The sequence below is a fragment of the Humulus lupulus genome, chromosome 2, assembly GCF_963169125.1.
Source record: "Humulus lupulus chromosome 2, drHumLupu1.1, whole genome shotgun sequence".
NCBI lineage: Eukaryota > Viridiplantae > Streptophyta > Magnoliopsida > Rosales > Cannabaceae > Humulus > Humulus lupulus.
In genome coordinates, this window is record NC_084794.1 from 272,107,815 (window position 1) to 272,132,501 (window position 24,687).

At 38.4% G+C, this 24,687-nt stretch overlaps 2 protein-coding genes and 1 pseudogene across 2 annotated transcripts; 1 reads left to right on the forward strand and 2 right to left on the reverse strand.

Moving 5' to 3' along the window:
• Nucleotides 1–1,746: 1,746 nt before the first annotated feature.
• LOC133815495 (uncharacterized) lies at nucleotides 1,747–10,159 on the forward strand (annotated as a pseudogene).
• A 5,366-nt stretch (nucleotides 10,160–15,525) lies between these two features.
• Nucleotides 15,526–16,503, reverse strand: LOC133815496 (uncharacterized). Its single transcript, XM_062248332.1, has one exon. It carries the CDS (start codon nucleotides 16,501–16,503, stop codon nucleotides 15,526–15,528), a length of 978 nt encoding a protein of 325 aa, XP_062104316.1.
• Nucleotides 16,504–16,663: 160 nt separating this feature from the next.
• On the reverse strand, nucleotides 16,664–17,323 carry LOC133815497 (uncharacterized). The gene has a single exon (XM_062248333.1). It carries the CDS (start codon nucleotides 17,321–17,323, stop codon nucleotides 16,664–16,666), a length of 660 nt encoding a protein of 219 aa, XP_062104317.1.
• Between the last annotated feature and the right edge of the window lie 7,364 nt (nucleotides 17,324–24,687).

Genomic DNA, 24,687 nt, shown 5'->3' on the forward strand with positions numbered 1-24,687 from the left:
AGGTTGGACATGGTGTTCCCCACCTGGTCCAACAGGTCCGCCGCCAGGGGGGGCGTGTCCTGCCCGAGCTTAGGGCGAAAGCTTGTTTCAGTGGCTGGCCGATCCACGATTGGCTGAGGGGCGCTGAACGCTGCCGGACGCTCCGCAAATTCTACTTGATGGCGGATCATCAGGGCCCTTTATGTTTTGTCCCTCCAGCCTCGACCGTTTTCCCAAGTCCAGTTGATTAGCCGGGACTGCTCATCCCGCATAACTGCCTCCCCCTCCAAGAGAAGAGTCGGGCATATGGGAAGAACTGGCAGGGCAGGGATCTCTTTCGCGGCGAGCCGACTCTCACCGTGTGACTCGTCGGCCGAGCCAGCCCGCCCCATCCAGGGCCTCTTCCCGGTGTTGGCCTCTTCGGCGCTGGCATCCAGCCCCCTTTTCCCAGAGTTTTGGCTGGCCGCTACACCTGCCTCCAGGTCTATCACTGGATGTTCGACGGAGCCAGAGACTGCAGCCGGCTCCACAACTTGAATGGGGACCGCGGCAAGGGCTCCCCCACCGAGACGATGTTTTGTCCCAGACACATCCTTGTTGAGGCTGGGTTCCGGGCCCTTCGCCTCGTTTGCTTTCCTGGCAGCTTTCCTTGCCGCCCTATCCTTGAGGAGCTGCCTCATCTCGCTGGCGGGAGTAGACATACCAGAGTCTCCTGCAAAAGCACAGAAAAGGGAATCAGCATGGACTAATAATGACCAAAAATCATCAAAACTAATAATGACCCGGGACGAACCCTCATCTATGCCCCGGGCGCGACTCAACTTCTCTAAAGCGAAGGAATGGACTCGGTCCCCCATGTCGTCTGGGTTCAGGAAATTCCCGTACTGAAGGAACCCGGATAAAAACATAAGGACCTCCGAGCCTACGGGGACGGGAGTCGAAGGTCTTGTCTCCCCGTCAGCCCCGAACGCGGGGCTTCGGAGTACTAGCCTACCTCTAGCTAAGTCCCTGACTTGGGGAGCATAAGTCAAGATTAAAGGGGAGTTACCTCGCCCCGATACGCTAGCCCCGGGAGTCCCCGTGTTCGGTAGGGCGTCCTTGAAGAGCTCCTCCGAAGAGGCTATCTCTGTCTGGGCCTGGTCCTTCTTTCGCTAGGCCGCGTCAGCTCGCGCTGCCTTCTCCACTTCTGCAATGTGGTCCAAGGCCAGTTGTTCCCGGACGGTGACATTCTTCTCACAGGCGATGCCCCAAAGGTTCGGGATGACAATGGTTTGGGTGGCCGTGAGCATCCCGACCACTCGGAGGTTGTCCGTGTTAACGTAGCCACCTACGTCCAGGTCATCCGCACTCAGCCCGGAGTAAAACTTCCTCCGTTCCATGATGAACTTGGTGAGGGGAGTTTAAGCAAAAGGTCCTGCCACCTGGAGGAACATGATGAGAAACAGAGAAAAAGAGAATAAAAACAAAGAGAAAAAGGATCGGGGAAGCACTTACCCACTCACTGGAAGTCCAGCAGCAGTGTAGGGTTCTTCTCCACGAGGAACCCGGACGTCATAAACCAATAATGACGGACATCCGGGGGATGCTTCCAGGAGCTGGTGGGAGCGGGGTAGCTACCTCGCGGCTTCAGTCTGTAGAAGTCGTCCAAGGTCTTGTCCTTGACGTTGACCTGCAGCTCCATCTTGTAGAAATATAAGACTTCCACAGGGGTCGACTCCGCGATCTCCTGGGCGATGCAGAACACTCGCCATCCCGCAAGTAGCCGGTATGCTTAGGCAGGAGTTGGAACGACGCGATCCCCACATACGTCAGGAATCGCACGAAATAATCGTGGAGCGGGAGCGTGGCTCCCGCGCTGATGTGGCCGGCGCTCCAGGCCCCGAATCCCTCTACGAATGTGTGCGCTCGCTCCTCGATCCTGGCCATGCGGTTATGGAAGAGTCCGGGGATGGATTCTATTCCTTGACGCTTCTCCAGGAGGTACATCATCTGGTAATTCCAGAACAGGTTGGGCACCACGTCCATTTCCCACCTGTTACCCTTGGGTGTCCGAGACCCAGAGATGACGATCGGGGCCCTGTTGACTTCTTCCTCGGAATGGAGAGTGACGCCTGTTGCCATAATTGATGATCTAGGAACAAAGAAAGAAAGCCAAGCAGTCAGTACCTAAACCCAAGAAAGTCGGTTAAGGTATGGGGGGTCTCCTAAGGACTGCTTGGATCCCCTTTGGATCGGGTCCGAGATCACCAAGGAACCACGAGACCGTGATCGGGAACGGAAAAAGAGCTACTAAGGCTCCGCCATCTGTCCGAGAAGCATCCGGATAAGGAGCAACCCGAACCAGGCGGTCTTCCTAACAACTCCTAAATGTAATCAGATTCTAGGAGCCTAAACATGCGAATTAAAAGAACAGCCTAAGTTCATATATTCATCAAGAGGGTCAGAAGGACTTACTGCGAGTTGTTGGCCGTAGAAGACGGTGGTTGTCCGACGGTAAGAACGGCAGAACTTCGTTCTTGAAATGGTGAAGCCGGTTCAGCAATTTGTCGATAGGACAGACACAGGACGAGTTCTCAGACGGATGGGCAGACGCTGGGGCCGTAGGGAATAGACGATGGCGTAGAATTAGCAGACGATGGTGGATGTCGCCGGCGATATCGGACATGCAAAGCTTGGGCAAAGCTGATCAATTCTTAAGATGGCTCGAGAGTGTAAAAATGTCAAATGAGCGTCTGTGGGGTATTTATAAAGGCCCAAATCCTGGCCTCTGATCCAACGGATAGGTGTCCCCCCATCAGACGGTCCAGAATTGTGCAGGGGAATTTATGAGCCCTCTCAGGCTGGATCCTCACCATCTCAGATCTAACGGCCCTGGAGGGGTGGATGCCAAAGGTCACCCCATCCTACAGTCCACCTTAACACAAAAGTATTAATGATGGACCCCCGTGCGGATGGGACGCTTCGAGATCTGTGCTGACACACTAGCCTAGGCCTAGCGACCCTTGAGATGGCTAGGCGACCTTTCAAGGTTGAGACCCATCCATGCAGCAGTCACCTGGTGACACATGTACCCCTATCACGAAGCGGGACTTAGGTAAACGTACTCGGACACTGGTAAATGGTCCGGGCCCAGCATACGGCCAACGTCACTGCCCTCTGTCACGGACCCACGATTCCAAGCAGGAACTGGGAAGGCAACCGTGGATCGTCCGGGAGCAAGGAAAGCCTCCACCTGGCGGCCCCAGGCGAAGGCTTGGGGGGTAAATGTTATCCCCATTTTCTGATGTGGGCCCGAGATGGTGGTCTAGGCCCATGGTCTGGGCGTTCAAATGTGGGCCCGGGCCAAGCCTGCTTGGTACAGGAATGTCCAAGGGGCCCGACCCTAGTGCGGTTCTGGGCCCGGACAGTGTCCGGGATGGTGATCTAGGACAGTTGTTTGGGAGACATACAGACAGCCCAGAATCCCGTTGAAGTATACGTAAAACGGTCCCGGAGTCTGGTAAACGGTCCGGGCCTGTGGTAAACGAAGAGGGACAAAGGTAAACGAGGTAAGGAAAAGCATCCGTGACCCTAAAGCCGCCCCACGACACGTGGGGGTTGTCCCCACTTTTCACCTGCGGAAAAGGCCACCTCGGGATTGCACGCTGTTGTTTCAGACCTGCACTGACACGTACTCTGACTGGTTTGGTCCCCTGAATCAGCCTTGTAACTCGAAGTGTCCAGACCAAAAGCACCGTTTTGTCGGGCAGAACCTAGTTCTTGGGCTGCCCTATTGGGCCTTAATTAGTCTTGAATTTATGTATGTTTTATCTTTTATATTGGGCTTCCACCAAAGAAGCCAAGAGCATTCGCATCTTTGAAGGGCCCAGGTCATACCCGGCCCAGACCCAGTGTTCCCATGAGCCTATAAATACAGACGATAGAACATTGAAAAAAGGACCCTCTCTTCGACTTGTATACAATTACTCTGTCAAAACATAAAGAGAGAACTCCATTGTAAAAGACTTTCCAAGCTCTAATACAACTGACTCGTGGACTAAGGCTTATTAACGCCTCAACCACATAAAAATCCTGTGTTAATCTTCTACTTTCCATATCATTATTTTCAGCTAATATTCATTAGTGTGGTTTTCGAAAATCTCAGTAAACACACACACATATATATATTGAATCAAATATATGAATAGAAAATTACCTCAGGTCCTTCCTTGCTGCTATCTTTTTGTATGGCAAAAATCCTTAAGATCTCACACGAAGATTTTCCAAAATGTTCTCAGCACACAAAGAACGAGTGTGGGCTCACTATACAAAATAATAGGCAAAATCTATTTATCAGATGTTCTCAACACATGAGATCTGATAAAGTTTGGACCTAAGTTTGTGAAGAACAGTGATCTATGCTTGTATCACTGTTCTCTTTCTCTCAGAGAGATTTCACGATATCTTTTCTATCCCTGAAAAGTATCGTTCTGAAAAACTGATATCATATATTTAATATATTAAAAATAAAATATTAGTTATTTTAAACAATTTGAAAATAACTAATTAGTTATCAGATTATGTTTAAATAATAATATTTTAATCACATTACAATATCTCATTATTTATTTAATATTCAAATAACTAAAATTGTGGAACCAAGAAACTACCAAGAGCCTCTTATGCGTGTAGCATAGTGACTGTGCACTGTAATACACGTGTACCACATGCCAGGGATGGCATGTGATTTTTCCCAATTTTTTCTTATTATTTAAATACCAAAAATCTCAAAAATAAATTAATTCAAAATTAATTATATTTTTGTTAAATCAAATAATTAATTAATCACACATAATTATACAATAATTATGTTTGATGTATAGAAAAATATTTTACTTATCAAATAAGTCAATTTGCCCATTTTTGTATTTACCTTTGTCAGTGTTTGTTTGAGCCATTTCAGGGATCATGGACCTATAACATTAAGCTCCAATAAATTGAAACTAAATAATTAAACTCTTTAATTATAATAGTTAATTTATTAATTATGATATTTCTCCACTATAAATTTAGAATTGCACTATTTATGTTATAGATATACTTTTACAGAAATCTTATTATAAGCTGTCCATTGATATAACTACCTTACAATAGTTCAACCCTCTAATCAATTAGTTCATAAATTAGAATGGAAGAATTACCATTTTACTTTCTAATTTACTTCTTATTCCTTAAGTACCATTAATTCACTAGTGAATAATTAATCTATAATCCAATTATAGGTTTGAGCTCAAAATCATTCAGTTTCAGAATTAACCCTCAAGGGAACTAATATACGATCCGTTAGGAAAGATTAGATTCCGTATTGTTGATACATGTTCCCAGCCATCCATGATATTAAATCTCCAAAACAAAAGTCATTAGCCTCATTTTATGAAGAGACCTTAACCAATGAATCAAAAGATTTAATAAACATGAACAGGAGTTCATGAACACTCAGAATTTAGGTTGATCTATAAATGATCATCAGTTATGATATGTGTTGACTGTGTTTTTAGCCAACGACGTGGGAACGTCAATAACGACAAGCCTTCAAGAGAATGTAAACGACAACAGACAGTTTAATCAATGAAAGTAAATAACACAAGAGATTTTATAGTGGTTCAGCCCCGATTGTCGGTAATAGCCTAATCCACTTAGAGTTGTGATTTATAGATCTGTACTCAAGATCAGATGGACTGAGCCAACTGAGTTTCTTCAGTACAGAGTGCAAAAATACAATAATTCTCTCAAATGCCAGCACTTTCTCTCTCTAGAATACTCAGACCCAAATTTCTCTCTCTAGAATACTCAGACCCAAATTTTATCTCTCTAGAATGAAGAAGCAGCAAAGCCCTTTCTAATCCCATCAGCCCTCTATTTATAGGTTTAGGATCATACATCTGATATCCCCTAGAATCAGGATATTTTATTATATTTATTACATTTAAATTACAAAAAACATTCAAAATGTAACCAAACCCCCCATTTGTGGGAAGAATGAAAGATTCCCGCGTATCTTGTTGAAGCTGTTTCTGGGAATCTTGACTTAGTCCTCCTCTAGCTAGTTGATCCACCTCTCCTACTGACCACTCATGCAAGTGCTGGTCGGACATGTGCATGGTGGTAGGACAAACATTTGTTGGTCGGACGTGCATGGTGGTAGGACATGCATGGTGGTAGGACATGCACTTCTGTCCTCTAACATGACACTCTCCTCTAGCATGCCATGTTTCTCCTCGAACCAAATCCTTGGGGTCTCCTAGGACCACTCTCTTGAGTTCTCCTCGGATGCACTCTCCTTAGCTCTCCTAGGATGCACTCTCCTTAGCTCTCCTAGGATGCATTCTCCTTAGCCTCCTAGGATGCATTCTCCTTAGCCTCCTAGGATGTAGTTTCCTTAGCTTTCCTCGGACCAAGGTGCACTTGGCTTGGTTATGACATCTTTCAAGCAGTCCAAATTCTTCGTCAGTCTACCGGGTCCCTTTATCACAACTCTGAGGAGTCAATGTATTTATTGACTATTAATGTGTCTTTTACTGATCATGCACTCCCACTTGTCACCTTTATTGCCACGTTATTGATCTCCAATTTTTAGGTATAACAATTTGAATTACAAGTCTTCATTGTTAAATGGTTTTTTGATAAAGACTTTTATTCATATCGGTCCATGTCATATATAATCATATTATATAAAGCACATTTACCGAGATGTCTTACAACATCAATATTCTAAATCTAGATTATTTGTATCAACATGATACTCAGCAAACCGTACTTACAACCCCAATTAAAGAATTTCATAACTTTAATTTGTTATTGTTGACTATTTTTATTCATTCATGTGATCTTAATTCTCTCGTACTAATACAAGATCACATCCTCAATAATGAATATGGAATTTTTTCTGATATTTACAAAATTATTCAAACAATAATTTAATAATATAAATATAACAATAATAGACCATTGTATTTATTTATTCGTAGAAATAACAAATTTCTTTTACATGCTTTTAGGACACACTCCTAACAATATGTATATAATTATAAAGATACAATTATTAAATGAGATTTTTTCTTAAATACATATTTTTTTTATTTTTATTACATTTGTACTGCTCCTAATTTTTTTTCTTTTCAAAAGTACGACTTTCTAAGTTTCATAATTTACAAAAATACAGTTTCAGGAAAAATAACTAAAAAACAATTAGATAACAACTTGAAAGGAAATTAAAAACAACTCACTGCATTAACTCAAAATAAACTAAAAAAGCGAAAAACAATATATATATATAGGGCACTCTTAATGGTTACTACTCATGAATGATTATTTTAATATTAACCATTAGATTAAGATCAATGATCCATATTTATATTTGTCAATTAATATTTCTAAAAATAAATTTTGATTTTTTTTAATTTTCGAAAAGACTACCTGATTACATAGCGGTCATATATTTATTAAATTAAAGAATTAAAAAAATCTTATTTAAACATTATATATGAAAATTCGAAATTAATGTAGAAAAAAAAATTTACCTGTTGGTGACTTGCTATACCAAGTTACTATGTTGCCACATCATCATAATTATTAGTGCCCATCTATGAGTAGTAACCATTAAGAAATCTTTCATATATATATACTAGATATAAAATACGTGCAATGCACGTTATATTTTATACTTTTTAGAAACGATGTAATATTCAAAAAATTAATTAGATAATAAATAACATGATTTAAGTAGAATGTTGTTGTCGTATTACGTGAATAAGTATTTTGAGGTACATTTTCAAATAGTGATTGCTTCAATAACATAATATATTAAACCTATAATTGGTTAAAACCAAATTAAATGAAATAATTGAGTTCGACAAATTGGGAAAGAAGGATTTCAACGAAGCCAGTTAACAATACAGTCGACATGAAACAAATGTAAACATTGTGGCATATGTGCATAGCTCGTTCCCACTTCAAATTCCTCAAAACACACAAGACAGCTTTGCCCTATCTGTTCATCACATTCTCCAACTATGAAAGTAATAAGAATCAAATCCACAATCTCCATATTATTCCAATATGGAAACCAATCCTCAACTGCCATGTATATCTCACAGACTCAAAGTTTTATCTATCTTATCTGTCTTTAAACATTCTTTTTTAAATAGTCAGGAGACTCTGGTTAATAGCCAAAACATAAAAGTTAGACTGTGTTCAATAATAATGATATTAGTAATTTATAAAAATTATTTTTTAAAAATATTTATAAGTAACAAACTTTAAAAAGCACAATGAAAAGTATTTGATTTAAACTAGTTGTTTGGATGATTCTGAACCTATGAGTTATTCATCTCTGATTTTATTTTCGATTTTGGTAAAGGATAACAATTATTAAATATTTTTGAAGTGTAGTTGAGATGTAACTCTTAGTTTTTTCTTAATCTAAATATAATACAAAGAGTCGAATGGTTTGAAAGTGGTATTCAATCATGTTTGCTTTGGTTTTCATTTTATTTGGTGAAACGATGTTGAATTATATAGTAGTTTAGTTTATGTATAAATAATAAATTGGAATTTGTTAATGTACTGAGAATAATAATAATTTAACTAACCTTTGGATTGTTCCTTAAAAGTTCATGAGATGAAATCACAATGTATTATAACAAAACACCTGAAAAAAAAATAAATCAAAAGTGGAATAAGTTTTCTAAATTGTTAATTTGTATAAATATAATATAATTTTATATATATTTAATATTTTTATAATAGGTAAGATAATAGAATATTGTTTTTTTATTTATTCTTAACTCTAAAAACAATAATGATTTTACTCTTTCCTTTTCCAAATAAACGATTATTTAAGATATAAGATATTTATATTTGGAACAAAAGCCCAAACCCACCATCTACATGGCAGCCACATGGTTGCACTTGATTAGCTCAAATAATTTAAAATAATTTAAAATTAACCAAAAAATTTAAAAATTAATTTTAAAAAAAATCTCATTTTTAATCAAATTAAAGTAAAATAAATTTCAATTTAAAATAGAAATAGAAAATCAGTTCAATTCAATAGAAAATCAAATTATATATATGTTTAATTATTTATTAATGCTACTAAATTAAAAAAGAAATGGAAAATCAATTCAATTCAATAGATATTAATATTCTTCTCTCACTTCTCACGCCACCTCACACACAAATGGGTTCCCTCACATCTCTCTCATTTGAGTCTTTCACAGAAAGTATCTGGAACCCTCTCCATCGCTACTCAATCTCCCTCACTCTGCCGCCCACTGCCTCTCCAGATCTCTCGGTCACACACTCGGCCTCTCCAGATCTCTCTCACCACTCGCTCCTCTCACGGTTCTGGACCATGGGATGTGATTTGCTTTATTGAGCATTTATGTGTCTCAAATCTGTTGAGACTTTTAATGATTTTGGTCCTCTGCTACATCAGTAAGTAATTTTCCTTATAACTTTTTGTTTTCTGCTGGATTGACATTGTTAATTACACAGTTGATCATATTTTAAAATTGTTCTGTTCTTTTATGACATTTTTATCTGCTTCCAGCTTTATTGTTCTTCTACCTATTATTCAAGGTTGGAATTTGCCAATGCATTGTAAAAAGCCTTTGTAAGATGTGGTGGGCTTCTTGTGAAGCATACTGGTATGCACTTGAAGATATTACTTGTTTCTTGTGGCACAAGTTAATGAACACCAAGAGGGTAAATTGCCGCCGCAAGCGGCCCCAGCGCCGTCGTTTTCATGACATAGAACAAGGCTACAGTACAAGCGATGAAACTGACTCTTCCGAATATGATAATCACCATTTGGTCAAAGACAATAGGAAGAACTACTCTGTTAAAAGAGGGAGAAGAGAGCAGTTTCAGAACTCCCCCTTTAGAAGTTCAAGTGGGATTGGTGCCTCTCGAAGTAGACACCACCATGTAAATTTCAAGAGTAGAGAAGTTTCTGTGCATGGGTTTAAGGGCAGGTCTCGTAGACTAAGAAGAGACTTAAGACAACTTTAGTCAAGGAAAGTGAGAAATGTGGGAAGATAAGCCAAAGTTTTCAAGAAGAGACGACTTAGGTGAGTGTGACATAGTACTTGTAATGAATAATTAAGTACCATATGTAGACTGCAATTTTGTTGTGAAGCATTCTGTTGGAAAGAAATGAATAGATAATGGCAATGAGCTATCTTCTTATTAGGTAATTTTCTTTATTACATGGGTTCTGATATGTGTGATATAGAGGCATATATATACTGACAGTACAGTAAAGTCCATTAGAGAAATAAACTGTGTAGATCAGTACTGAAAGAAAAATATGTTACGAGGAAAGAAGAAGATACCCAAGAAAAGAGTTTCAATCGTTTAATATTTTTAATTAGTTTCAGTATATGGTTTTGTATGCATGTTTGGTTGATAAGAAATTTTACTGACCTTTTAAATGTTCCTTCAAAGCTTGAAAGAAGAAATCACAATGTATTCCATAACATCCTTGAAAAACGAAAAATAGTTCAATAGAGTGTTTAGTTTCTTAATTGTTGAACATGAATGGTAAACTTCTAGCATAAAGAATTTTATTTTTATGTAAATTTTTTTTTACCTTCTCCACAAGTTTAATAGCAGATTGTAAGAACTTATATTTCAAATTTATGATTGTGTTAATTTAGGATTCATAAATAGATGAGATGATTTTTATTGTGTCTGCAAATGCTAATGGTTGTGTCCTATGACAAAGATTGTAAGAACTTATATTTCAAATTTATGATTGTGTTAATTTAGGATTCATAAATAGATGAGATGATTTTTATTGTGTCTGCAAATACTAATGGGTGTGTCCTATGGCAATGGTTGTATATTTCTCAACTGTTGCATCGCTTGACTGAATTATAGATTCTGTTAAAATGTTAATAACCAACTGTTAAAACATACCAAATTCTGTTAAACCATACTAAATTCTGTTAAATACAAAATACCGTTTGATAGCCATTTATATAATAGGTAAAGATATATAACAATTAAACATCAATACAAAAGTAAACCTTAAAACAATACAAAAAAGAAAAAAGGCAAAATTGTAAAAGTATACAAATTTCCTTAAAATCGTAAAATTGAAATAAACAAAATGCTTGAACGTAAAAATATAAATTTTAACAAAATTAAGTATTTTATGTAAAAATCTCTTAATAAATTAATGTTACATATCAATTTTAGTAAAAACATCATTAATAAATATTATTAATTGTCACATACATTATTTTTAGCAATCCAAAAGTAACAATGAGTATACTGCAAAAAAATAATGATTGTTTAACCAAATTTTGATTTGATGATGTGGCTTCTACGAAAGAGACATGTGGTGTCATACCACATTAAATTCAAAGAACTGGTCGGAAGGAGTAGCTGCTCGAGAAGGCTAAGCCAGAATATAAAAGATTGTTTAGCAAAGATCCAATAACCTGCTCAATGATGGAGCAGACTAGTACCATCCCATGAAGATACTCAGAGTACAAGACTTGCTCGATGAACAAGATGCTTTAACCCAAAAATCCGGGTTTCACGAGACAACATCAAATATTCCAACGTATTTATGTAACTAATATTTAAATTGTATTATTCCTATATTATTTAATATGTAACTGAATGTACTGATCCCACACTACAACTTAGATTTGCTTTTAAGGGCCCATAGACTCTAAGACTCTCTATAAATAAAAAGTTCATACAATCATTAAGGCTAAGTGAAAATTACGAGAGGAAAAGCTAGAGATTTCTTTTGTAAGCACTTAATGTACAAAACCCTTTGAATTGTATTCTTTTGTCAGCTTAAGAAACTCAATTGAACCCTGTTTTTTCTTGATCTTGAGTTTGACACTTCTTTGATAAATAAAAGTGCAAGTGGAAGTAGGTCATTTCCAACTCTTGGGGTCGAACCACTATAAAATCTTTGGTTGTTTTATTTATTTCAGTTCGTTATAATTATTTTCTATCGTTTAAATTGACTTAGTGTCGTTGACTAAAACGCTGGTCAATAATAACAATAAGTGTTATTCGTTGGTGTTATATATCAGGTTTAACATGAAAATCATGAACAAGTATTATTAGTTGTAACAATTTAAACCAACAACAATGGTTGCTAGTTAGTTTTATATATCAGTTTTGGTAACAAAATCATGAAGATAAAAAATATTATCAATTGTGAATACACATCAGTTTGAGAACCCAAACTAGCAACAAATGTTATTAATTGGTTTTATATATCAGTTTCAATAACAAAATCATAAGCAAAAGTTATCGATTGTTATGGTTGTGTTTGGTAAAATTTTTGTTTTTGAATTTTTTAAACACAAAAATAGAAATATAATTTTATTTTGTTTCTTTATTTTTAAAAAATAAAAATATATTTGGTAACTATTTTTATTTTTTGTTTTTAAAAACAAAAAATAATAAATGTGTTTGATAACTTTTATTTTTATTTTTTGTTTAACAATATGAAGTGTTGATTTGAAGAAGAGAAGAAAAATAATAAATGAAAAGTCGAAAACGGTTTAAAAAATATTTGAAAGTGAAAAAAATCCTATTTTCAAAATTTAATAAATTTTAATTAAAATTTAAAAAAATAATAAATAAAAATAGAATTATGAAACACATTTTATGTTTAATTATCAAATTTTTAATAAATTAAATAAAAAACTATTTTTTTAATTGTTACCAAACAGCACCTATATGTATTAGTTGTATCAACTTAAACTAGAAACAAAGGTTGTGCTTGGTAAAAAAAAAAATTTTGAATTTTTTAAGCACAAAATTGGAAATATTATTTTATTTTTGTTTCTTTATTTTTTAAAAATAAAAATATGTTTGATAATTATTTTTATTTTTTGTTTTTAAAAATAAAAATAATAAACGTGTTTGATAACTTTTATTTTTATTTTTTGTTTAACAATATAATTTGTTGATTTGAATAATAGAAGAAGAAAAAAAAGAAAAACGGTTTAAATTTTTTATTTTTTATTTTTTGATCAAGAAGGAAAAACTTCAATGAACAAAACACACATATACAAACAAGGCCACTGCCCAAACCGAAACCAACAAACAGTCAAGAACCCACCCTCATATTACATAAAATTGGAGCTTCTTCAAGAAGAGCTTGAAAAGAGGGGCATCTTTCCTAATCTGAACCATATACAATCTATATTTCACTAAGGTAATAATTTCTTTGGCTATACAATAAGTTGTCATTGAATAACCATCATATAAGCACCTATTCCTATTCCTCCAAATACTATATACCACGACAGCAAGAATCATATTCAAAGTGAGACTAAAACTGTTATTAATCCCAGTAGCAAAACTGACTGTCCAAGCCGAATACATAGAAGACCAAGCAGGAAAACCAATCCAGGTGAAGATAAAACCCAGCACCTTCATGGATAAACAGCAGTCGAAAAAAAGATGCTGATGGCTCTCCAAATGCTCATCACAGACCGGACACAACAAGCTAGATATCTGCAAATTAGCTTTAGCAAGATTATCTCTGGTTAACAGAAATGAATTGACCACCATCCATAACACAAATCTATGCTTAGGAAGAATTGAACGACTCCAAATAGCTCTTTTATAGGCTACCATTTGCTGGTTTAGACTACTGTTATACAGCATGGCAGGTTTAAACTTTCCAGAAATACCAGCTGCAATCACCTCATCTTTGCTGAATTTGTTCCTCAAATGGCATAGTTTTCGCCAATACCAGCTAGTGTCCTGCTTCAACCCATAGCTCCAAAAGTCAGCCCCCTTCAAATAAACATGTTGAATCCATTTGACCCACAATGTATCATGTTTATTCGTGACTGCCCAGACATACTTAGCCAGCAAAGCTCTATTCCATCTAGACCCATCTCTAAGACCAAGACCTCCAAATGCCTTGGGAAGACAAACTTGCTGCCATGAAGCTAAGTGCAGCTTACTGCGAGTCCCCGAGGCCCCCCAAAGGAACTGTCTACACAGCTTGTCGACCTCCTTGATAATGCTTTGAGGAAGAATAAACACGTTCATCCAGAAATTACGCAAACCAAAAAGAACGGAGTGGATGAGAAGCAGCCGGCCAGCAGAAGAGAGATGCTTGCTAGACCAGGAGAAAAGTTTAGTTCTCATTTTTTGAACAATGACCTCACAGTCCGAGTGCTTCCATTTAGTAGGCCTTAGAGGGACCCCAAGATAATGAAGAGGAAAGAACCCTTCAGAGAGGGTCAAAAGCTGACAAATCTCTCTTTTATCCTCAACAGGAACTCCTCCAAAATAGATCACAGACTTCATGGAATTTATTAGTAAACCAGAAGCCTCACTAAACAACCCAAGAGCACCCTTAAGAACACTAACAGCCCCAATGGTGCCTATGCAAAAAAGAATTATGTCATCAGCAAAACACAAGTTAATCAAATTTATGCTCTTACACATCGGGTGAAACCTGAAATGAGGAGACCTGGATGCCCATTGAATGCTTCTAGTCAAATATTCCATAATGATCACAAAAAGGAGCGGTGACATAGGATCCCCTTGACGTAAGCCTCTTTTCCCCATAAAACTGCCCTGAACCCGACCATTTAACAGCAAGAAATAATTGGTATTTCTGATACAGTTCATCACCCAACCTATAAACTTCATAGGAAAACAAAAAGACTTCAAGAGGTTTTCCAAAAACAACCAATCAACAGTATCGTACGCCTTGCTTATGTCTATCTTTATAGCACAGCGGGGGGAAGTTATCGCTCTACCATAATTCTTTATAAGATTTGGAAGAATCATGATATTATGAGCAATAGACCTACCACGAACAAAAGCACCTTGATTTGACTGAATAAGAGAGGGAAGCACCAAAGCCAACCGAGAACAAAGCAACTTAGCCATGACCTTATAAAGAGTCGAACAATAGGCAATGGGCCTGAAATCAGACGCCTTAGCTGGATTAGAGACCTTAGGGATCAAAGAGATAGTCGTTTCATGCAGCTCCTTAGGAAACTTCCCTGTAGTAAACCCATGCTTGACAGCTGAGCAAAAATCCTGACCAATTTCCTTCCAAAGCAGCTTGAAAAAACCTGATCCATATCCATTAGGACCAGGAGATTTAGTGCTAGGAATACTGAATAAAGCTTTCTTTATTTCCCTGTTAGAGAAGGGAGACAAAAGAGAAAGTTGTTGATCAATAGACAACTTGGGACCCATATCAACACAGCATAGGTCTACTGAACCAGAGGCCGGCCTAGAGGAGCCTAAATAATTCTTAAAGTGCTCTACAAAATGGTCCACTACCATCTTAAAGTCATCAATTAGAACACCATGATCATTTATATAAGAAACGATAGTGTTCTCTGTCTTGCGTTTCTTTAGAAAAGCATGGAAAAAAGATGAGTTCATATCCCCCTTCCTAATCCAGTTAATCTTGCTCCGTTGAGCAAGAAAACTATGATACATCTGTTCTTGCTTATGGAACTCAGCAGCCTTCTCCTTCACCACCTCCTATAACCTGAAATCTTGCGGGTTAGCTTGGGCCTGAAATTGGGCATCTTGAAAAGCCATCGAAGCTAACTGGTAACCATACCCCACATCACCAATACAGTCCCTATTGAATCTCTTAAGCCTGTGGTTCAGCCTAACAAGATGGATAAAAATAGCTCTCAAACCAGAGGCTTGAACAGGGACCTCCCAACTACTTAACACCACTTGTTTGAATTCAGCATGGTTAGACCAGAAGTTATAGTACTTAAACAGCTTGCTTCCCATAGTCACCAAAGGTATATAGACAATACAAGAGCAGTGATCCGAAACTACCTCCCACCGAAACTTAGCCAAAGTCTGAGGGAAGATGTCTAACCAATCCTCAATAATGAAAACATGATCAATTTTTGAAAAAATCCTCGCTGATCCTTCTTGATTATTAGTCCAGGTGAAAAATGACCCTGTACTTTTGAGAGTTTCAACATTGGCATTCACTTTCCAACCAAGAGCATCGGCCAGCTCAATACTAGTAATAGCATTACCCCCAGATCTATCTCCACCAGAAAAGGGAGCATTAAAATCTCCAAGAATAATCCAAGCCTTAACTGACAGTGAGATACGAGTTAGATCCGTCCAAAGGCTTCTTCTCTTCTCTACTGTGTTGTAACCGTAAATAAAAGTGACAAAGAAGCATCTCCTATCGCCCACCATCTGAACTTGACAATGAACTAACTGAGGCGAATCTTCCAACACAGTCAAGCTAGCTAGCCCATTCCTCCACAAAATTAACAGTCTCCCTTCTATTATCGGACTGGAGTAAAACTCCCAATTAGGAAATTTAAGATCCATAAACTCCCTAATTTTATTCCCACGCAATTTAGTTTCCAATAAACCACCAATTCCAATCTTATTTCTCCTAACCATTTCTTGAACTAAATTCTGTTTATTAGCACTATTTAGTCCCCTTATATTCCAACTTAGGATAGAACACTTATCCATTAGCTAAGTTTCCTCCAGAATAGTCACCCATCCTACCGTGCACCTGTTCCTGAAGTACACCATACTGATTATTCCTGTTGTGATTCTCAACAGCTAGTTTAGAGAAACCATTAGAACCCTGTCCTTGTTTGTTCAGGGAAGCAGTATGTCTAGGGGTATGCTAGGTATCTTCCTTTTCCCTTTCCTTAGACTGATCCATGTTAGCCTCCCCTGGAATAGAAACATCACTAGGGTCAATAACTGAGTTGTCTTCTCCTTTCCCTCTACCCAACTCCTGAATTGGTTCCCCTTCAGACTTATTCTCAGAAGTGTTTCCCTGCTCCATAGTAGTCTCTGCCTTAGAACCCATTCCTTTTTCCACCCGCACAGACTTAACATTCTTGCGACAATCTACCATAGAATGTCCAAAACCAGAACAGGTCTTGCATTTAGTAGGCAACCACTCATATTCGACCCCCTGCTCAATAATCTGTCCATGTTCGTTGACAAACTGTAAACTTCGGGGAGGGTTATCTGTAATTTCCATCTCCACTAAGACCCTCACAAACTGAACCCGAGATCGTTCCCTAGTGAATTTATCAACTAATAAGGGTTTGCCAATCGTGCTCACCAAAGCGCTAATACACTTGCTGCCCCAATACTGTAATCCCAGGTCATGAAGACGGACCCAAAGCGGCACCGACCGGATCAATCTAATAGTACTCAAATCTGTTGTCCATGGCCTGATAATGACAGGTTTCCTATCGAATTGCAAGATTCCATTCTCTAAGACATGATCTCTAGTCGCTTCATCATTAAACTTCACCAAGGTTAACCCCATAGTCATTCTAGAAATTTGGGCAATCCCTAGATGGCCCCAAACTCTCTTTATAAAGCCCTCAAATACTGCCATTGGAGGATTCGCTCCCATCACCATGAAAATTACAGCAGAGGTCCAGTTAGCAGACTGAACCTTAACCTCTTATATGTCTACTTGCGCCAGCTTCTGTCCATTCCTGAAAATTGGTTCAGTGAACTCAAGTTTCGGTTCAGAGAAGGAGAGCTTACTAGACCTGAATTGTTGCCAATGTTGCTGAGATTCAGACTGAAAATCCTCGTCCCTGCCTTTATCGTTATCTTCGCTCCCAATCGCCCAAGACTTAGGCCTTAAATCTGGTCCCGAACCAATATCCTCCACTCTGATCTCCTGGGCACACTTGCCCCTATGACTCAAATCACCTTTCTGCCGAGTCCCAAACCCAGGTATTTCAGACTCCTTCAGACTATCGTGCTCTGTCTCAGAACCAGCAATACCCTCTGGCTCGCATACAACCGCTGCGTGGGTCACCGGAGGTAACATCTCGACTGGATCTTCATCATGAATGACTGGCTTACGGATCGGCTTTTTCCTCTTCGCCATGGGAGAGAACAACCCAAACCTTCAGCCCAATTTTTGGTATTTTTCTTGTTTGTTTAAAAAAAATTTGAAAGTGAAAATTTTCTATTTTTTAAATTTAATAAATTTTAATTAAAATTTTAAAAAATAATAAATAAAAATAGAATTACCAAACATATTTTATGTTTAATTGTCAAATTTTTAATTAATTAAATAAAAAACTATTTTTTTAAGTGTTACCAAACAACACCAAAATTGTATGTTAGTTTTTATATATCAATTTGAGCAAAAATGATTTGTTATTATATGCAGTAGTTTGTTTTAGCCACCCAAACCCACAACAAAGCTTTTTGGTTGTTATATACATTAGTATAAACAATTTAAACTAGCAATAAATATAATTGGTTAGTTTTATATATCAAATTCAACGAGAAAATCACAAATAATTATTACTTCTTATGTACCTAAGTTGATCTAGCAACTCAAGCCAACTACAGTGGTTAATAGTTGGTTTTATACATCAATTTCAATCTAAAAAATCATGAACAAATATTGTTGGTTGCTATATACATTTGTTAAGATAATTTAAACCAATAAAAAAATTCCAATTGGTTTTATAAATCAATTTCAGTAAGGAAAATATATATGTTACTTCTTGTTATTTTTGCATCAGCTACAACAATCTATTCTAAACCATAATAAATGTTTCTCTACGATTTTATAAACTAGTTTTGGCACGAAAATCATGTAAAAATGCTACTTTTTGTTATTTACATCAACTTAAATCAGAAGAAGGAAAAAAAAAGTTATTGATTATTTTTTATATTCCAGTTTCATAAAAATAAAAATAATTTTAATTGATATTTATATGAGTTTCATCAATCAGATTTAGTAACGATTTGGGCTTAGCTATTGTTTAAGATTAATTATAACAAGACAAACCAATACTGTATAATTGTAATTAAAAAATTATGAGTTACAACCAGAACGATCGTTTTGTTATTTGAATTTTATCTGAAATTTGGTTTTATTCAATACTGCAAGTTTGACTTCACAATTTAGTTGGTGTTTCTTGTGGAGTAAATTTTCCCATATTTACAGTTGCCTTATGCCTTTAGCGATTTTCCTATATTCACATTTGCCCCCGAGTTTATGAGCACACTTTTAAGTGTGTTTGTAGACTCTTTCATATGTTCTTCGTGCAATATGTATGGTGCTCATACTTCGTCTTCCTTGAAGGGGCGTGGAAGGTTCACCTATTGAATGATATCTTGTGGTGAATGAAGAAACACAAAATGCACCTAGGTGGTGTGTTTCTTTGTAGTATATATAGAAACACAAAAACCAACTAGCTTTGGTGGTGATCCATGTGTGTTCTTAAGATTGAATAAGGGCCAACCATTTCTAAGCGCAGATTCCAATGCTAAGGCTCTTGATCTCCACCATTCACCCTAGATTTGATCCAAGAGCTTGGAAGTCTTGACTCTCCTTATAAATACCCCAAGGCTTGGATTAATTTTTCACACCAAAACTTACTTAGCCTAGTGGTATCTCATTGAGGCTATTTCCAAAGGCTCCAAAGTTCCATCCTCCATAGAAGCACTCTTGAGGTAATTTCTACCCCTTTTAATTAAATTCATCTCCCTTTTTTTCTTACCTATTCGTTTTTGTCCCATGTTTCCATTGTAGGAGTATAAGGTGTTCTTGCATCTCTACATGTTCGCCCTTACCTATCGCTTGACCCCTCTTTACACGCTCAAAAGCCTGTCATCGCACATCGGTGGACTTGCATACACGCATCCAGGTATACCTTCATTCCCTAGCGATACAAGGGTAGGGCCATAGGTTAGTATGTACTTGTTCTTTAAGGGTTCTTTACTCTCGTGGTGTGTTAGGCGTGTATACATAGGCCCTTATCTTACACACTTTACACTCATGTTGTAGATATAGGGTTGTCTTCATGCACACACGTCGTCGAGTCTTAGCTTGCCTATGGTGTCTAGGCGGTCTTTAAAGTTCCGCCTGACATTGAGTTTATCGAGTTGTTGTCCTCCGACTCTGAGGCCGATGTTTGCAAACCCTTCGTAAATGGGGGTGTGAGAATGCTCTACCTGCAGAGGTTATCCTACCTCAAGCAGAATGCACGGGGCCTTGAGAGTGAACTCGAATCTGTTACTAGCGGTGGGGGTATAGGTTTCTCCCCATGGCACAAAACATATGTCTCTCGACTAAAATTAACCATTCAAGATTGTATAGCCGAAATCTCTTGCCTAGAGGAAAACCTACCGCCTGAACTTCCATCTTCCTATGGTGATGGAGCTCCAGGCTTTGGGGGCCCTGCTCGCGGGGGTGCTGATTGTGATCCATTTGATCCTAAGTTTCTTTCCATTGTTTTTCCCTTGTTTCCTCGTCTGTCCACGACCGTACGTCATAGGGTCAAGTAGTATGCAGGTAGACATAGGACATGTAGAGGGCCTTCTAGGGGGTTGATGAAGTCAGTCGCTCACAAACCGCCTGTTGTCTCTGTCCAGGTATCAAACATGCTGAGGGGGGTCCTTGACGATTCTGAGGACACGAGCAACGTGTCTACTCTTACTCGGGTTAAGCTTTCCAATATGTTGAAGGCCCATCAACTGTCACCTATCATCAACTTCATCATTCCATCTCACAATGATCGTGTGTCTGAGCCGCCTGAGGGGCTTGTAGCTTTCAGCGACTCAGTAATCAAGTCTGGAGGGGTCTTGCCGCTTCACCCCTTCTTCGCTAGGGTACTCAACTATTTTGAGCTGGCACCTCTCCAGCTGTCTCCCGACTCTTGGGTCGTTCTTAGTTGTTTGTATGTGTTATACAAGCAAGTGAATTCTCAGGGGCCCTCCATGAGTGAGGTCCATCATCTGTACACTCTTAGGGAGAACCCGACAGCCCCTGGCTTCTATCAGCTCCAGAAAGCTGCGGGTCTCACAGGGTACCCCATTGTGGAGGGTTCTATTTCCAATAAGGGCTCGTGGAAGAGCAATTTTTTCTTCACCAATAGCGTATCCACTCAACATACACATTTTAATACATCAAGTAAGCTTTTTCTACATGCGTATATATATATTCTTTACCCCTCTCCTCAAGTTTGTCTAACTATACTTATTTATTTTTCTTGACCATAGGTCTTGAAGGGGTTGTCGGCCCTACCTTGAGTCCGACAGCCCGCGATCGTGTGGCAGAGATCCTCGCTGTGCCGGCTTCGTGCAAACAGGCCTGCAGTCTTTTCATTGAAGGCAATCTCTATTTGTGCAACTTGTTGTCCCTAGATCAAGTCATTTCCTTGTGCTCCGTCTCATCCAAGTCTACCATCCCGAGAGTAATAGACGATGATGACGATGATGAAGATTATCACTACTTTGAGGGTGACCAGATGGATACGGAAGATGAGGTCGAGGTGGAGTCCGAGAACTATTCATGTTTAAGATCCTTGGTTGACGGGGCTGGGGATGTTGTCGGCGATGGTCATACTGATGGCGTCACTTCTTGGATCCCGCCACCGGTAGTAGGTGGAGAGTTTGCTTACAACATCCATGCTCCTGCTCCTCCTATCCCGAAGAGGAATTTCATCCTGCCTTCTTTTGACGATGCCCTTCCACCCTTGGGAGCACATTTGGGGCAGTCATCTTCAGGTGCCTTGCTTCCTAAAGAGGTGACTCTGCACCCCACTACTCCTCGTACCTCTGTGGACGGATCAAGACCTTCCCGGTCCCTTTCCTTATCTAAGCATGCATCGACATGTATACATGTCTCCCCCCGCCGAGCTCATACTTCCGCTTCTCGAGGTCATCCTTTGGCGAGCCAGTATAGAGAGGCCATGATCCATTACATGGGCAATATTTCTGAAGGCGAGTGGGGGTCTATGTATGATATTCCAGATGCTGAGTTGGGTGAGGTTTATATGCGAGCCTCTATGCAGGTGCTTGTCAAAACACTTAATGTATGTTTTTCGGTTTTGATATCGCCTGAACATTGATGTTTTGTTTTGTTTCTATGTTTTTACTTAGGCTTCCATCTTGGGTCACCGTTTTGTCGCCTCAAGGTCCTCATCCATGCAACAGTTACAACTCAAGCTTGAGGGGGCGATGAAGAACCTCTCCATGGTCGAGGTAGAGAAAGATGGGTTGACCGCACGGGTCAACGACTTGGAGGGCCAGCTTGCTGAGGCGGTTCACCAGAGGGATGCTGCACTGGCCAAGGATGCTTTGACCTCTCTCACCAATACTAGGCTCGAAGCCAATATTCATAACCTGAATGAGAAGATTAACGCTCTCGAGGCTGAGCTCGTAAATGCTGAGAATGGTATAGTCGAGCGCACGTTGCACGCCGTGTGGAGGACCAATCCTGATGTCAACCTATCTCCCTTTGGAGAGTATGCGATCGAGAAGATTGTTGAGTGGAAAGGTCAGGGTCAAAACCCACAGGCCCCTCTCCAAGGCTTACTTATATTTATTGTCGTTGTGTAACCCTTTGTGTTATTTTTTTTTATATGGAACTCCTTATAAGTCTCTAATAATATGTGGGACTCTTGATTTCTAAGTCCGTGCTTATTTTTTATATCGACTACGAGGATGCACTAGCCTTCCAAGCCTTTTTCATTCTCTTTTGGTTATTTTCCTAAGGGGCTTTGATAAGTCCCTCTTATTTGATGAATTCTTTATGTCTTCCTTAGACTGATGATGATAGTCTTTTTGGTGCACCTTGACTATACTTGTAAGGACGCGTTAACCCTTTGGGTTCTTGGCATCCTTTTATATTCTTTGCGTGCGCTTGTTATTTTCTGCGAGAAGCGTCTTTCTCGTCATTATGCATAGTATTATTTATACAAGGGTCTCCTTTAGGACCCTTTTTAGATAGACGACTTGGTGGCCGTTCTAGGCTTATTAGTGGATGCTCTCCTTGAGGTCTTACCCCTCGTGGAGGTATTAGCCTTTATTATGACTTTGTCCTCATGAAATCTTTTGACTTATTTTCACAAGCGTCTCTTATCGGACACTTTTTGGCTAGACGACTTGGTGGTAGCTCTAAGCTTATTGGTGGACGTCCTCTTTAAGGCCTTACCTCTCGTGGAGGTATTATCCTATCACGAGGTTATCCTTATGGAACCTTTTGGCTCATTTGGCATCCATAAGGGTAGCTAATCCTTATGAATCCAGGAGATGCTCTGCAAGGTTTTTTTTTTTGCAATATATATGCCTCCTATCCTGCCCCCCAAGTGCTTGGTGGGATTCATTTCATTGAGCACTTAGATCGTTTCGCTCCCAACATAGATTTTGACAATGTGTGCATATTTGTCATATAGACGCATGTATATAGAAGGAATGTAATATGCGAGATAAGAAACATTTTCATTGATAGTAAGCAGACTACAAAGGCATGTATGGTGATAACTCTACAAATAGAATTATTTTACCACTTTTTATGTACTAATTGTTGCTTAATTCTTGAGTTTTTAATTGATTTATTAAGTTTTAAAGTAATTTTGAATTTATGGGGTTTATTTTGATTTTATATATTTTGTGTGTGTTTTATAGTTATTTTGTTGTAAAATGTTGTAGTTAATTATTTGAATTATTGTTGCTTAGTTTGAGGTAAAAAATGTTGTTTTATTGAAATTAAATGTTATGTAAATTAAATTTTAATTAATATTTTTCGTGGAAGTTATATGATATATTTTATTAGTGAAAATATTATATTTTAATTTAGTTTATGATTATTTTGTATGAAACAATGTTGTTTTTGGGCTCTTAAAAAGTAAGGAGAATGATGAAAAAAGTGACATTTTTGTGGAAAAAACAAAGGAAACTAGCTTTAGCTCCCTAGGCCCAATTCCACGGCCCAGGCCCACTTCAGCAGCTCCCCAATGCCAGCTTCCCTGCTACACCCAGCAGCCAGCTCCAGCTGCAATCCCACGCCCATCAGCTCCTCTTGCTTCAGTCCACTCGGGCCTCCTCACCAACCCCACCAAGGCCTAAGCTCCTCTCCTCCATTCAACCAGGTCATGACAAACCTCTTCACCATTTGGCCCAACAGCAGCCCACACGCCCCAGCCATGCAACAGCCCGCGAACCTAGCCGTCTGCCCCATGCATGCCTCCAATATTTTGAGCCCAACAAAAGCACCTTTGTCCCTTTATCCCCTTTGCCAAAAATGCCACATTTTTACCCCACTTTGTACACATTTTACCCAAAAATCATCATTACACCATACAATTTACCCCTATTTGCCATATTATAATTAATTCAATTAATTTAAATTGATTATTTTAATACTTTTTTTTTGCTATAAATAAGGGAGTTTATGGCTTATTTTGGGGGAGGTTACCATACCACAAGTTCTACACTTTCAAGACCTCTCAATTCTTTTCATCTTTTTCTTCTTTTTGGTCATTTTTCCTACGACTTTTTAGAGGAAAAATTTGGGGGTTTCTCCTCCAAATTTTCCTATTTATGTTTGTAATTTTTAGTTTGTATTTGCTATTTTAGTTATGAGTTTCTAATCTTTTTAAAATTATTAAGGTAATGATGAAACAATATGTAACTAGATATTGTTGATTTTGTATGTTGATTTCCCATTTTGTGCAATAAAGTTTATGGATTTTCTTTCATCTTAAATATCATGTATTTTTTATTGTTAGCACATATTTAAACTTTATTCTTCATTAGTGCAAAAACATAATATTCTTTGTGTAAGATGTGTTATTAAATTGTACACATCTAATGCTTAGAACAAAAATATTATGTTTTGCCTTATAAATAATGTTCATTGATTTATTT

Excerpts from the sequence above, each read along its gene's own strand:
- LOC133815496 (XM_062248332.1), bottom strand. The coding sequence starts at position 16,503 with ATGGATAAGTGTTCTATCCTAAGTTGGAATATAAGGGGACTAAATAGT.
- LOC133815497 (XM_062248333.1), bottom strand. The coding sequence starts at position 17,323 with ATGGGGTTAACCTTGGTGAAGTTTAATGATGAAGCGACTAGAGATCAT.